General features: G+C 48.1%; 1 protein-coding gene across 1 annotated transcript in view; it reads left to right on the forward strand.

Annotated features, from left to right (window-relative positions):
- LOC149366369 (uncharacterized) overlaps nucleotides 1-15,923 on the forward strand; it is a 73,138-nt gene extending 57,215 nt beyond the window's left edge. The window contains exons 4-5 of the mRNA XM_089570576.1: nucleotides 418-524; nucleotides 15,702-15,923. Of these exons, the coding sequence (XP_089426702.1) occupies nucleotides 418-524; nucleotides 15,702-15,923 (329 nt within the window). The remainder of the gene's footprint in view (nucleotides 1-417; nucleotides 525-15,701) is intronic.
- Nucleotides 15,924-16,379: the final 456 nt, after the last annotated feature.

The following is a 16,379-nucleotide window of genomic DNA, read 5'->3' on the forward strand; positions in this document are numbered from 1 at the left end:
CCAACGTTGACGAAATAGCCCGAGCAAAGAAAGTCGGTCTCGGAAAGTGTCCATGTCGACCGAGATAGCTGTGCCGCACGGACCCATGCCCTGTAGTTACTGGTGTCCTTTCCAAAGGCTAGTACACAGTTCGTCAGCGCCACACTCTAATGAACTATTACAACAACTTTTACCCGAGCAAATACCCGGCGTCCTGTTTCGCTGGTCACAAAAGTATACTACATACTACAGATTGCAATGCAGCAGATTGAATTCGCAAGCTATCATATAGTACACCAAGTGACTGTGCTATCCGTGCTTCCACTACTAGAAGGACGCATCGTAGTTGGCACCGGGCTAACCGCGTGCTGTGAAAAAGTGTGACGTCATGGCTGCCAAGAGACTGCTGTTTCAAGCCCCCCTAATGAACTTGCGCAGGTCACGACTGTATGCGAGCGCGGCGTTGGGTGACTGAAGGTGCTGGACGGGTTCTCCAAGTGCAGCTTCGGACAGCAGAGCTCACCGTCGCCGAGGACAGGCACACGGTGAGCAGCTCACTCATTTCAGCCCGCGCGAGGATACCGCAGCGTCAGCTGTACGGTCTAAGCACGAGCGCGGACAGTTGGGCGAGTAACAGCAGGACTGCGTAGAGTGAACTTTTAGTGCGGAAACTCATACGCTTGCCAGCACCGAACGTACGTTCGTTCTTGGACCGTTTCCTAGAAACAGCGACGCCAAGTTAAATCAAACTAAGCATAAAAACACATAGTGAGCTCAAATTTGGGCCGGGCCACCCCCGAAATTTAACCTTGGCTGATTTGCGCGAAAACTGATGTCCAACCATAATTGACCGGGCCAAACACAATGGCGACCTCCAAATTCGAATCGGGTCAGTTCCAAAATATGACCCCGGCCACCCCGAAATTTGACCTTAGCCTGTTTGGATCTAAGACAAGCAGGTATAGCCAAAAGCTGGAGATTTCGCACCAGTAGGTTTAACCAAGTTAAAACCCTGTCATTTTTTCTGGGATGCGTTTAGTATGCACTCCCTATACTGTCACAGTTGTGTTGTAACCATACGTTTTTGACCTTTAAGAAGGCAGCCATTTTCGGTGTATTAATGGACCAATCATGCTTGTCAGTGTGATTTTGCAATGGAATAAATAATTTTCACGGAACTACGATTACCAGGGGCAGAGAGACGACGAACAGAACTAGCGTTTTCTCTCAAGTGCTACCGTGTAGTATACAAGCGACGATGCTATCCACACTTGCATTACTGAAAAGACGCGCCGACGCAGCTCCAGTAGGCGCTCGCTGTAGCTCGCACCGGGCTAGTCACGTGCTGTGGAAAAGTGTGACGTCAGGGCTGCCAAGAGGCTGCTGTTTGAAGCCCTCGTAACGAATTTGCGGAGGGCACGACTGTACACGAGCGCGGCGTTGGATGCCTGGAGGGGCTAGACGTGTTCTCCACGTAGCTCCAAGTGCAGCTTCGGATGGCAACGCTCACCGAACACAGGCACACGGTGAGCAGCTCACTCTCTTCAGCCCGCGCGAGAACGCAGCAGCGTTTACTGAATGGTCTGTAGTCGAAGCACTAACTCTGACAGTGGGGCGAGTAGCGATAGGAGCGCGGAAAGCGCAGTTTTTTTATACGTCTATAGTATGTGCTCCTCATGCATACTGTCACAGCTGTGTTGCAGCCATGATATCTGTGAAGTATCACAAGAAAACCTGTTTTTTGGTATGATAAGAGAGCAATCATGCTTGATTATGGTTCTTGCAGTGAAGCGATAACTTTGACACAAAGGCCTGGAGCAGAGAGACGACAAACCGAACGAGCGCTTGCTTTCAACTCTTTTATTTTTTAGGCGGGAAAAGCTTTTGTAGGAATGTCGGAGGTTGGGCACACACAGCTATTGCTGTTGTGATATCGTATGGGCGTGTTCTTTCTTGGTGAGTTTGACGGATGCGCTGCTCACATATTCATCCGTCAGTGCATGTCAGTGGGACACGCACGAAGGTATACGTGGTCCAGACAGCTTACCCCACCCCCACCCCAAAGGCCATTCACAACCCACAGGCTCATCTCCAACCTCACGTACACCATATACCACTCACCAAGGAGTCCAACAATACATTCAGACAAAAGAATTCCACACCGAACGCACTTACGCAGGAACAAGCAGCATGTACATTAAAGGGGTGATGACATGATCTCCCAACAAATTGCGGTTTCTAGCAACGACCGTTGTTATGCATACTTAAAAAAGAAGCAGGAGTGTACGTGCGCCATTTTAGCTAAAAATTGCAATTTGAAGTTTACGGCTCTAAGCCGCTTCGCCGACAGCGCCGCCGTCTGCTGGAAAACCGCTGCAAATCAACCTTTACACATTACGGTGAAGCCGCCGAGATCGCCACTAGGCAGAAAAGGGAAGGACACGGACCTTTGTCGCCTTTGTTCTCCTGTCGTGACTTCAGCCCTCGGCACTCCTATCTCGAACAGTGAGCCACCCACTCCCCTACGCTCGTTACGAGGAGTGCGCAGTTCACTCGGTCAGTTGAGAGAGAGCACGTGAGCGTTGGTCTACGGCGTCATGAATCGCGAGCGCGTTAGTCTTACATGACTAACAAACCAATTAACCCTCGGCCCTCAGTCCCCAGTGGCTGCGGTCAGATCTGTGATGCAGCGGAGGGTGCTAAGAATCTCTGGCTCCGGACAGGCCGCCATTGGAAACTGAACCTGGCAACGTTTAACGCAAGAACCTTATCAAGTGAGGCTAGCTTAGCAGTGTTATTCGAGAAATTAGCCGGCATTAAATGGGATGTCATAGGGCTTAGTGAGGTTAGGAGGACAGATGACGCGTATACAGTACTAAAGGGCGGGCATGTACTGTGCTATCGTGGATTAGCAGATAGGCGAGAACTAGGTGTGTGATTCCTCATTAATCAGGATATAGCTGCCAACATCGAGGAGTTTTACAGTATTAACGAGAGAGTGGCAGCTATAGTAATTAGGCTTAATAAGAGGTACAAGCTGAAGGTGGTGCAGGCCTACGCGCCTACATCAAGCCATGATGACCAGATAGTTGAAAGCTTCTATGAGGATGTGGAATCGGCAATGACCAAAGTAAAATCACAGTACACTGTACTGATGGGCGACTTTAAGGCAAAGGTAGGTAAAAAGCAGGCTGGAGACAAGGCGGTAGGTGACTATGGCATAGGTTCTAGGAACAGTAGGGGAGAGTTATTAGTAGAGTTTGCAGATAGAAATAAATTACGGATTATGAATACCTTCTTCCGCAAACGAGCAAACAGGAAGTGGACGTGGAAGATCCCCAATGGTGAGACTAAAAATGAAATAGACTTCATACTGTGTGCACACCCTGGCATCGTAGAGGATGTGGAGGTCCTCGGTAAGGTCCGTTCCAGCGACCACAGAATGGTAAGGTCTCGTGTTAGCTTAGATTTGAAGAGGGAACGGAGGATATGGTGAAGCGAAAGGCTATTAACGAGTTAGCATTAAGAGGGAAGGTAGAGGAATTCAGAATGTCGCTGCAAAACAGATTTTCCGCTTTAACTGAAGAAGACGACCGTAGTGTTGAAACAATGAATGATAATCTTACAGCTATCGTTACAAAGTGCGCCGCAGAAGTAGGTGGCGGGATGGTTCGACAGGATACCAGCAAGCTATCTAAGGAGAAAAGATCTGATTATGAAACGCCAAAGCATGAGGACGTCTATCTCCACAGACAGGATAGAACTAGCAGAGCTATCGAAGTTAATAAATATGCGCAAGGTAGCCGACATAAGAAAGTTTACCGTGGAGAAAATCGAGCATGCTCTAAGGAATGGAGGTAGCCTCAAGTCAGTGAGGAGAAAACTGGGCATAGGTAAAAACCAGATGCATGAACTAAAAGACAAACAGGGCAATGTCATCAGCAATATGGATATGATAGCTGAATTAGCCGAAGAGTTCTACACAAATCTATACAGTAGGGAATGTAATCATCTAGTTTCTGAGGGAGGCAGTCGAGCACAGCAATGGGACATCCTGCCAGTAACGAAGGAGGAAGTAAAGAAAGCCTTAGGAGCAATGCAAAGAGGGAAAGCAGCTGGTGAGGATCAGGTAACAGCAGATTTGTTGAAGGACGGAGGAGAGATTGTGCTACAAAAACTAGCCACCCTGTATACGCAATGCCTTGTGACCTCGAGAGTACCAGAAGCTTGGAAAAACGATAACATTATCTTAATTCATAAGAAAGGAGACGTCAAGGACTTGAAGAATTACAGACAAATCAGCCTATTGTCCGTTGCCAACAAGGTATTTACTAAGGTAATCGCTAATAGAGTCAGGACAACCTTGGACTTTAGGCAACCAAATGATCAGGCAGGCTTTCGTAAAGGATACTCGACAATAGACCTCGTTCACACTATAAATCAGGTGTAAGAAAAATGCGAAGAATATAATCAACCCCTATATATAGCCTTCATTGATTACGAGAAAGCATTTGACTCAGTGGAAACCTCAGCTGTCATGCAGCCATTGCGGAATCAGGGTGTAGATGAGTGTTATGTGAAAATATTTGAAGATATTTATAACTTTTGCACAGCTACTATAGTTCTCCATAAAGTCAGCAATAAAATTCCAATACGGAAAGGTGTCAGGCAGGGAGACACGATCTCGCCAATGCTCTTCACTGCCTGCTTACAGGAGGTATTCCGGGGACTGGAATGGGAACAGTTGGGGATAAGAGTTAATGGAGAATACCTGAGTAATTTGCGATTCGCTGATGACGTTGCCTTGCTAAGCCACTCAGGACAAGAACTGCAAAGCATGATCAATCAGATCGACCGGCAGAGCAGAACGGTGGGGCTAAGAATTAACATGCAAAAAACCAAAGTAATGTTCAACAGCCTAGCAAGGGAACAGCAGTTCGCAATTGGTAGCGAGGTGCTGGAAGTAGTAAGAGAATATGTCTACTTAGGGCAGGTAGTGACCGCACATCCGGATCATGAGAGGGAAATAACTAGAAGAATAAGAATGGGGTGGCGCGCATATGGCAGGTTCTCTCAGATCATGAATGGTAGCTTACCAATATCCCTGAAGAGAAAAATATACAAAAGCTGTATCCTACCGGTACTCACCTATGTGGCAGAAAAGTGGAGGCTAACAAAGAGGGTTCAGCTTAAGAACAACGCAGCGAGCTATGGAAAGGAAAATGACCGGTGTAACGTTAAGAGATCGGAAGAGGGCGGAGTGGGTGAGGGAACAAGCGCGGGTTAATGACATCTTAGTTGAAATCAAGAGGAAGAAATGGGCTTGGGCAGGGCATGTAATGCGAAGGCAAGATAACCGCTGGTCTTTAAGGGTAACGGAGTGAATTCCAAGAGAAAGCAAACGTAGCAGGTGGCGGCAGAAAGTTAGGTGGGCGGATGAGATTAAGAAGTTTGCGGGGATACAGTGGCGGCAACTGACAAAGAATAGGGTTAATTGGAGAGACATGGGAGAGGCCTTTGCCCTGCAGTGGTTGTAGTCAGGCTGCTGATGATTATGATGACTTTTCCGACATGCGGCAGAATTTTATATGAAGTAAACAAGAGAACCGACCTGTTGCAATAATGTAATCATGAAGGTATAGCCGCAAACACTCCCTAATTAGAATTCCTTGGCGCTCGCGCCGAACGAGAGCAGAACTGGTAGAGACAGAGGGACCTCTAAATACTGCTTTCTCTGAAATTCGAACCGCCGGCAAGAGAGGGGAGAATGTTCTATTGTTTCAACTTCTCCACATGAGTCACAAAGGCGTGTCGCAGTGAGCCCCCATCTGCAGAAGTAGAAATTTAGGTGGACGATTCTGCATCGCCGAAGCGTCATTGACACCTCACACAGCCTTCACTTACACGACCGGACATTCCATGGGTAATTTAAGTGACTACCACACGGTACAGCAGAAGTTTCAAAAATTCCATTACAAATTACTCGCTGCACCAAATGAGCCCATATTTTGTCCTGTTGTTCCGAGATGCATAGCGAACGAAATGTAATGAACAACTTGAGTCTGAAAAATGGTGTCCTAACCCATTTAAAGGTTATTAAAGAACCCCGGGTGGTCAAAATATCCGGAGCCCTTCACCACGGCGTCACAGGCAGACTCACACATTTTACATCTCTGGGACGCCGCCAACGCCTCAACCGCAAACTTTGCCACCGAATCTCCGTCTACACACAGGTCGCGGAAACTTACGCAGCCACCCTCGCTTGAAACAGCTGGGATTCCTACTACAGTAGCCTCAAAACGCACCTGGACCACACTCTAAGCCCTCCTAGACCCCACCACCGCCAAACCCAAACTCACAACATCCAACGTTTTATCCACTTTGATCTACAAAAGACACAAAGTGAACAAGGAAGGGGAAAGCCTTAGGGTGCTCGACAACGCTTCGACAAAAGGACGTGTGTTCACCTAGGCCATACGAAGTCCTCTTGTCGAAACGCTGGCAAGCACCCTGAGGCTTTCCTCTTCCGTGTTCTCTTTGTGATTGCGAGAACCGTCTCTCTACCTTGATCTAGAAAAAGGGCACTGACATCAACCGAACACTACAAGACATATGCATTGCGAAAACAATTCTATCAGTTGGGACGGAACCACTTGCCCTGGGCGCCCTTCGCCTTACCCGAACCTCGACAAAGACACCACCCTTGATGAAGTCGAATGATCATTGATTACCATACCCCGCCCTACAGCCCCCGGACCAGACCACATGACATAGAGTCGTCCGCAACCTTGACGACACCTCACTTTAGGAATTGATGGACCCCTGCCCTCCACCTGGAAACATGCGCACACCACTTTTATTCCCAAACTCAGCAAGACAGTCATCCTCCGAATGCTTTGCCCTATATCCCTCATCAGTTGCGTGGGAAAAACTCTTTGAACATGTCGTCCTCAACAGACTGCAACCCTTTCCAGAAGCCTCACGATCCCTATCCGACAACCTATTTGGCTTTCATCCCACTCCCTTGGCTCAAGACATATCACTATCCCATAAGGAAACTATATTCCACCCTAAGAAGCACACAGCCAGCACACATGCTATTCTCGCCCTGGATATTTAAAAAGCGTTGGAGGCTTTTAGCCACGACCATATCCTTCGCACCATCGCCACCACTGGCTGTGAGTCGCGCTACATCCAAGCCGGCATTATACCATCACCTGTATCATCCCTCCCCATCTAGGTGAGGTATGTTGGTGAGTTGTTTGGCCAGGAAAGGGCTACGGCTATTTCCAGTAAGGTGAGAACTGCACCTTGTGGAGTGTTCTGGATGGGGAGGGTTAATAAAGGTGACACTCCGCAAGGTGCAGTTCTCTCCTCTCTGCTACTGAAAATAGCGTCAGCTCACTGGCCAAACAACTCACTAACATACTGGACTTCCACGCGGCACTATACACCGACGACAAAAGACTCCATCGGAGAGGCACAAGATACTTTACAATAGACAGTTGATATTATCACTTCGAAACTGACCAATATGGGCCTTAAGTGTTTTCCACTCAAATGATCAGAAAACTTCCTCGGGTCCCACGCATACACCTTCGAAAGTAAGACGACGAGACACCCCTGGCCTCTATATATTGTGGGGGTTCTTGCTCGGCCGTGAACACCGAGCTCCCGGTATCGCACACCACGCGCGACCGTTCTCACGGCGGCGCAGCGGAAATGCGAATGAAGACACAACACACAACAGGATGGTTTGCCCAGAGCCAAACGTTTATTGTGTTCTCCCTAATCGCTGGCTGATTGATCTTCGACCCTTGCCGTCTGGCTTGGCCGTGCGGCTGACGGGGCTTGATGACGACAACACAGAGGGAAAAATGCAAGGTATTCACCTGACGTCCCCTCGCTGTGTTCTCTCTCCGGCCGCAGCCGGTCCCCGCCGATCTCGGCGCACTTGTCCGTTGTCACTTTCGGCCAATCAGCGACCGCTTCGGCGGCGTGCCATTGCGACCAGTTTGGGGAAGAGCGGACCATCTGGTGACTCACCCGTGAGGAGGGGGGGGAAGCGTCCGCTTTCCCCCGTCTCCACGGCGCCTCGCCGGCCAGGGAAGGAAACGGCATTCCGAAATTCCCACAATATACAAGACACTTTGGGCGCCACCTTCATATAGAACTCCTAGACAAGAAAACCGAAATTAACGGCTGGCTTTATTCGCAGATTTGCTACATTCAATGACGGCCTTTTGAAGAGGGGAACCCCTAACATGACAGATGCCCTAATCACCAGCCGATTGAGTTATCACCTTTCCTACCACTTGCTCTTCAAAACACAACAAGAAAAAGGTGATGTTCTTGTCAGAAATGCGACCACCTGAGCACTCCGCCTGCAACTGTCAGTTTGGTGCATTGCTCATTACATTGTGGGTTCATCTTGTACGCTTGAGCATGTCTGCCATACCCTAAAGAATTAGATCGAGTACAAAACTCAGGCCTAGGGCTCTCATGTGGCGCATACAGGACACCTCCCATAGTCCATAGTCAACCTCTATGCGGAAACAAATGAACCCTCCGTTGATACAGAAGAACCACTTTAACCTGTGCATATGTCTTTAATGTAAGATCGCTACCAAAACGTATCTACTATCCAGTTGTAAGGAAATCTCGTTGTTGAGTATTATTCACCAACAAACCGCAAGCTACCGGGCCACTGGTATTGCAATTCGAATAGATATGCCAGAATCTCAATATACAGGACACATTACCTGACATTGCCCAAAGATGAGATGCACACCTCCCTGTTACAGCTTTCCTGCAATTTGCAGTTTCACTCTGTAAAAAAGAAACTCCGCAGCAACATACTATATAAGAATTCCATGCACTCCAAGAAAAAATACAGTAGCTTTTTATACTTATGGTTCATAAATGGGCGGTTAAATAGGAAGCGCAGTTGTACGAGGAAATTGGAAAGAAACCCTAAGACATCCTCAGTGCGTAACCATTTTTCACTGCCGGAAAAATAGTAAACGAGAATCTCACGAACAGTATTACTTACACAGGCTCCCGAAAGGTACTTACCTCTCCTCACTCGAGAAGTGCAATCACTCTGTTACTTGGTGACACACGATAGCCACAGCTCAAGGGCAAAACATAAAATTCTGCCGGGTACCGAGTTATACCAGAATGAAAGGCAACGACAGAGCAGATTTGTGCACTGCTGAAGCTCGTGGAAAAAAAAAACATTGTACACCATTTAAGGGTTGCATGAATTTAGTACAGTGTAAATTAAGAAAACAATGGCAGTCATTTTGGAACAACGAAGTAAATAACAAAGTACATTATGTGAGTGGAAGTCATGTGTGCACTAGGAATGTTGCAACTAAGTGGTGCTCTGTCATCTCCGAATAGGCCACACCCACTTTACGAACAACTTCCTGCTAACAAAACAAGACAAACCTGTTTGCGAAGAATTCTCACGGAATGCTTCGTTGGTTTTCTATTTGGTAAAACTCAGCCACTTGCTCATTGCTGAGAAGAAGGCTAAGGTCTTTATTTAATTCGTTGAGAGCTTCGAGAATCTTGCCCAGCCAAGGATAGCTGCTGATGTTACCAACCACCTTTAAAGCTTTTACTATCAGTCATTTCTAATAGTTCTTCCCTATGTGATCACTAGGTAGTACTAAAGATTTAGGCCCCCTACACCACCTCTGATTCTTCACATTTCTATAAAATTCTGCGGAAAAATTTTCGTAACACCTTGTGCTAGGTGCATGATCGCCTTAGTTGCCTATGTGCCATAAAACACAACACACACACACCAACCGCCCGATGCATTCTCGCATCAAGGTGCATGCTTACTAAGGAAGTAATCCTCACGAGCATGCCTCGATACCTGGCAAACAGCGCGCTCATGCGCTGTCCTGAGAACTGTTCTCCCGTGCTTGTGAAGATTGGACATCCAAATTTGCATAGGAAGCTATGTGGGCTCTACTCATATACCATCAAATCATTACTTATTAAAAAACACACGCTTCAGCCTCCCTCCACCTCAACGTACACTGGATTCAAAATGCAGCGAGGCCTGATGGCAACACCAGACAAACCGCTGCATCTCCCCCTCCGTCCTTGATAGAGCTCCTTCCCAAAGCGGAAGAAGCCCCTGCCGTGCGGTCATTACAAAAGTGCTGATTATCCGTGCGAAAAGCCCGAGGAGATTTTAACGCAAGACACGTAAGCTGGGGTGTCAAGCACAACTGCAGAAAGGAATCGCAACTCTGGACATTTATGCGAAAGGAGGGCCTAACCCATTAACGATAGGCAACAGCACACGCGCAGCTAAACACCAACCAAATCCCACAGTGTCGGTGAACCAACACGCAGATCTCCCTAGGCAGCGACCACTACATCATTCAAACAACCTTCGCACTGAAGTCAATCTCACCCTGTGTGAAAAGGCAACTGAAAAGCACAGAGTGGGATAAATTCTGTAATGTGCGGAAGAAATCCCTTACTGGGATAGTGAACCTTGCACACTGGGTGAATACACTCACGTAGGATGTCGGAAGTGCCACATCCCGAGTTCCGAGCAATCGGGAAACGGAAATCGTGGAGAGCAGAACTAGAACACACGCGTATATAACTGGCTTTCTGAATTACAGGACGGCGGACACATGGTTTGGGTCCACGGAATCCCCCTCGTTAGCCCTAGAAATCGGGGGCGCACCTCAAGGCTCAGTTTTATCCCCACTACTCTTCGGCATCGCCCTCATACCCATGGGGGGAAAATTAGAGCGGATCCCACTTCTACGCAGACGTCCGCGGCAAATGGATGAAACCCTCAAAGCAGCAGCGGAGTGTGCGGCCTGTATAGGCCTTGCATACTCGCTGACCGAATTCCGCTGCTCCACCAGACCGCGGACCGCCACAAAAATGGAAACCCCTTGAAAATGTTATACTCACTGCCTTATTTTTCAACTCACAAAGATAGAAGAGGAAAGAGCAAACGTGCTAATACGACAGGCCTAAAAATCGGCTCTAAATCTCCCTGAAGGGACCTCAACCAACAGACTCCTCCGCATGGGGATCCATAACACTCCACAAGAACTGACTGAAGCCCACCGCACAGCACAGTCGGACTGACTATCCGCCACAAACACGGGCAGACACATCCTAGCCGCATTAAAGATTCAACCAACGGCTCCCCCTCTGGACAACTCCCACAGCATTCCTAAGCAAATCGAAGAAAACCTAATCATCCACCCAACTCACAACCGGGAAGGATGCGCAGCACGCGCCAAAGTCCTGTATAAAGAACACACGGACAACGAAGACGCAGAATATACATGCAACCTATCCTACGCCCTAAGCGTGGTGTCATATGACCTAAAACACAAAGCCTCGGGCTCGATAAGGGCAACCACTTCCCTCGAAGACGAAGAGGCGGCCATAGCATCGGCTTCAAAACCACAATCAGCAGTTTCTCAAAGGCCCATATCCATTCCGCTTTTAATAAACCCGGGTCAATACAAACACGAATGCTCTCTTTGTGTGGCTCCTAGAGAAAACTTCGAACGCATACTCTATATATGCCGAGAACTCCAACCACCATCTCGCTGGAACCTCACAGACGTAGAAGGTTAGGAGATCGCGGTCTCACAGCAGAGGCTCGTAGAATGCGCGGAGAAGGTCGCCAGAACTCATGGACTGATGACCGCCTCCCGGGAATAAGTACCAAGGCAATGAAACCTCCCCTAACGCTTTCCCTCACTTGGTTCACCAGTAAAGTGTTTGCCCACCTACCTGGCCAGTGGAAGGAACTCTCCGTGAGGCCCAGAATCATAGTGTGTTCCACAAATAAGAGCCCATCCTTGAGGAGCATCGTTTGTTGTTTGCTTGAAAATAAAGTTGTTAGTAACGCTATGCTACAAATGCCTTTCCCGCCTGAAGAATAAAATAGCTGTAACTAAGTGCGCGTTGGTCAAAGTCGGTGTTTCGATTTCGAAAATGCTATAGCAACTAGCCCGAATAATCGGGTCAGTCTAAATGTCAGCTCCGAACTGAATTTTCGAAAAGTGCACAGCTGTGCTTTCGGTGAAGAGTGAATATTATGAAAAGTACAAGAGGGCTACCTTATATTTCGAGGGTTGCCTTGCCTGAGCAAGTCGTTGTCGAAGGCAGGATGAACTTTAGCGAAAAAAAAAGAAATGAGCGTGGTTTTTGCATTGACTGTGGCGGAGACACACAGACCGGTATAGGGCGGAAGGTACTGCGAAACTGTTAGGCCTAAATAGAACAATCTAGTACGAAATATGCTCTCTTTGAGGAATAACTGTAGCGCCTAGTATGCGAGATGTAAAGCCAGAGATTCGTAAGTCAGCTGCTTGTTTTATCATCTACAACTGAAGATGGTAGCTGGTGTTCGAGTGTGTCCTTTCGAGCGATTTGTTCATAGACATCGACGGGCCGTTGTGCACGTTCCTTCCAGCAATCTGGTTAATGATACATGCTCGGGTACTTACCACGGAGAAAGAATTATTTGCCGATAAAGAGCATTTACGAGGTGAAGGAAGGTGAAGTTTCAGTCATAGGCCCCAGGTAAATGATGCAAGTGCTCTCAACAGGTGTGTGGACGACTGTACGCAGAAAACGTTTTAGAAGGCTAGGCCATTAGTGTGGTGTGCGACTCTGGACTTGGAGGTGTCCTCGCCTGTATACAGGGCGTTTCACCGAAGACTGTACAGAATTTAAAAAAAATGAGATTATTGAGTTAGAAGAGCACTTTTTTCCGCTTAGAACTGACAGCTGAGGAGTACATCACAATGCAGCTAATACTGGCTGATTAACAAATATCCATTAGCTATCTTCTTAACCATTACAAGTGGGCTGGTTAATTAATGATACGCCCGTAGTCTATCGTAACTTCTATACCAGTTTCTATAATTTCGAAGATACGGTTACCCTCGACGCTGTGGGCCAACAAATTCTGGCTATTTCGAGCCAAAATGCATGCGCTTTCAGGAAGCTTTGGAGGCAAAGCAAACTTCCTAGTGCACGTAACTCGTCGAAACAGCCAACGTTAATTGTGCCACAGCGCTGAGGGAAGCCGTTGTTATTATAAAGACTTTAGATGCTACTGTGGACTGCAGGCTTCTCAATAATCAAGGCTTGCAAGAGCAATAGTTCAGAAGACAGCTATTGAATATTGGTTTACCGTCCTGCTATAGCACACCGCAGCTGTATTCTGTTCTACTAAACCGCCGACAGTGCTATACCGAAAAAAGCGCTCTTCGAAGACAGAAAGCCTATTCTATATAAAAAAACGTGTACAGTCTGAAGGTGAACACTCATTATATACAGCCCTCGCGGTCGGGTTTTGCTAGTTTTCCTCTAGGTGCGCACAGGTGCCTGCAGGTTTCTCTAGAGCGAAGTAATCGCTATGGAGATCAAAATATGCAGAAACTGCAAAATCGAAGCGGCGGAACGTCGGCGGGAGAAAAACGAGTTTCCACGGGACAAACCAAACGTACGGCGTATACGGACGACTGTGCTGCATGAGTAGTTTCAGCGGGGATCTACTAATTGCGACCGTAGGACGTTGATTGGCGCCACGGTGCTGTAGGTGCCGTGGAAGGCAGCTGCGAGCGTACATCGACCGAACATCCGGAAACGCGACGTACGCGTGTAATTTTTGTTCCTGGATAATTTTTTGGCATGCTCTTATATCCTGATGTCCAGTAAGGAAAAAAAAAAGGTCTATGTGTAGTGTATTTCGGATGTGTGGTCGCTGCGGTCTATTATGGTATTTTCAGCGGCATGCCTATAAGTATAACGATATAAGATCATCTTTACAAAAGGAAAATTGTTTACAGTGGCTGCGGTCCTCATGGTCTCTCTCTGCACTTTCCTTATGCTTGTGACATGCAATGTTGCTGTAGCACCGCGTAAACTGCACAATGTACAACTACGTAGCGCAATCAAGTCTGGGGCCAGTAATTAGAGAAGACTCGCTATGTGTTAACGGTTCCACCTACCGGATTGTCGCAGACCTTTGCGGCAAGTGATCAGCAATTCGGCAGTTGCAATGGACTGCGATAATTGGAAGGGGTGAGATAACCGCCTTCAACTTACGTTGCTCAGTTGTAGGAAGGCGATATGGACGTACTGGGAAAGCAATAACTAGAGCTAGTGAAGTGTATGTTGTGCAGTGTGCGCGGTAATACAGCAGCAACACAAGACACGAAGATGTAGACAGTACAGAGAAAGACAATGAGGAGCGCAGCCGCTGTATATTCCGTACTTTGATGAAGGTGCCAGATATTGTTATACGAAAGGGCACGGTGCTGCAGGTGCCGTAAAAGACAGCAGCAAGCACAGACATGCGAAAGACACTGCGTACGTCCCTTTTATCTCTTTTTTTTTTATGGAACCTCAGGATATGAGAGCGGTGTTGTGAAAAAAATTATAGGAACAAAAAAAAGCGCGTACGTTTCGTTTTTGGGATGCATTTCTGTATCAATCGGCAGGCTGCTGCAGGTACCGTAGAAGTCCGCAGCCGCAACCAAACACGACAAGCCATCCGAAAGGCACCACGTACGATTTTTTTTTTACTGGACGTTTTGGTTACCATGCACGTTGAGAAACGAAACGTCCAGTAAAAAAAAAAAGAACAGCGTGTGTACGTGGTGTCTTTCGGACGTCTCGTCGCTGTGTGGTTGCTGCGGACTTCTGCGGTGCCTGCAGCAGCGTGCGCACTCCTCCCGCGAATTCGGAACCATGAGAAACAAAAAGAAACTTCCTCCCCCGGGGACACCTCCGCTGAAGCAACGGGCATCCGCCCTCTGGATACCCGGGGGACAGCGAGAAGAAGAGCTGTGCGAAAAAGCACAGATCCTCTCCTTGTCCTCCACACACGGCGGCCGAGCTGTGACGCTGGTGGGATTACCAGGCACCGCTTTGTCTACAGCGATCCGCTGTGCCGGCGCTGGGAATCGAACCAACGTCGGTGGGGATATTCGCCCAAGCATTGCCAGCTGGCGCGCTAACCACTCGGCTACCGTGCGGCTCTGGTTTTCGGCGGCGTCCGCGAGTGCTGATAGAAGGGAAGCAAAGCAGACCGAAACTGAGCATGCGCGGGGGATGCGGTTATCTCGCCATGGGGCGTGGCAGCAGAAACGTGCTATGCGTCGACCGTGGAGCGTCCGGACTAGCGCGGAAGTGCGATAGCGTGTGGGGCAGCAGCCCCGATGGTATTTCGTCCGTCCAGATGAAAGAGAGTCCGAAATGCGAAAGCTGCAACTTGAAACTCGATCGGTGCGATGTACGGCGGTGAAAAAAAGTGTCCGCGCGGCGAGGCAAGATGGCCAAGAACCTTTTGAACAGGGACGGCTTTATTGTTGTAGGTGTAGAAGCGCAAGCCAAAAATTTGTGGGATGCTTTAGCGCACGTATACAGTAGCACGCAACAGCGTTGGGATTCCCGGCGCCCCGTATCGCAGAGATTGACAAAGTCGGGAAGGGACCTTTCGATAATGGCGGCCGCAAAAGCGTGTTCTTTCTGTGTGCGAAACGTATGTAACCTCCTGATGCGTGCACGGCAGACATTTTCTGGCATGTGCATGGCCTAACGCATAGAGATGATGCCATACTAATAATGACAGTGTCACGCGCATTAAATGAGGTATGCGTCATCGGAGTTGTAACGACCATATGTAATCTGTACCCTCGCAGGCCGTGGCACGGATGGGAGGAGCGGAGAATGCAGTCTCAGGCCGAGGACAAGGAGGTGCGTGGACTCCTACTCAGCCTGCAGTGCTTTTCCACACCTGCATGAAGGGAGAGCAGGATATAAGGGACTTCTACGAACACAAGGCTGCAACGGCAGTGCCATCGCGCGAGACCACTTCAAATTTGCAGGAGTGCGTAGTATTGCACGAGCTAGACGGAGTGTGAAGGGTTTCATTTACTCATTATACACTGTGCACTTTCCATTTCAGACACTAGACAGTGTAATGGGTTTCATGTATTCAGTGTAACTGGTCTCTTTCGATACACTGTTCACTTTCCATTGCAGGAACGATAGAATGTAGGGGATTTCTTGTATTTAGTATACACTCTTCATTTTCCATTTGAGACACTAAACAGCTGCAGTGGGTTTCTTGCATTCAGTATAACTGGTCTCTTTCGATGCACTGTTCACTTTCCATTGCAGACACTAAACAGCGGCAGTGGGTTTCTTGTATTCCGTATAACTGGTCTCTTTCGATGCACTGTTCACTTTCCATTGCAGACACTAAACAGCGGCAGTGGGTTTCTTGTATTCCGTATAACTGGTCTCTTTCGATGCACTGTTCACTTTCCATTGCAGACACTAAACAGCGGCAGTGGGTTTCTTGTATTCCGTATAAC

Source organism: Amblyomma mixtum, chromosome 1 (genome assembly GCF_055824585.1).
Source record: "Amblyomma mixtum isolate Tamu chromosome 1, ASM5582458v1, whole genome shotgun sequence".
NCBI lineage: Eukaryota > Metazoa > Arthropoda > Arachnida > Ixodida > Ixodidae > Amblyomma > Amblyomma mixtum.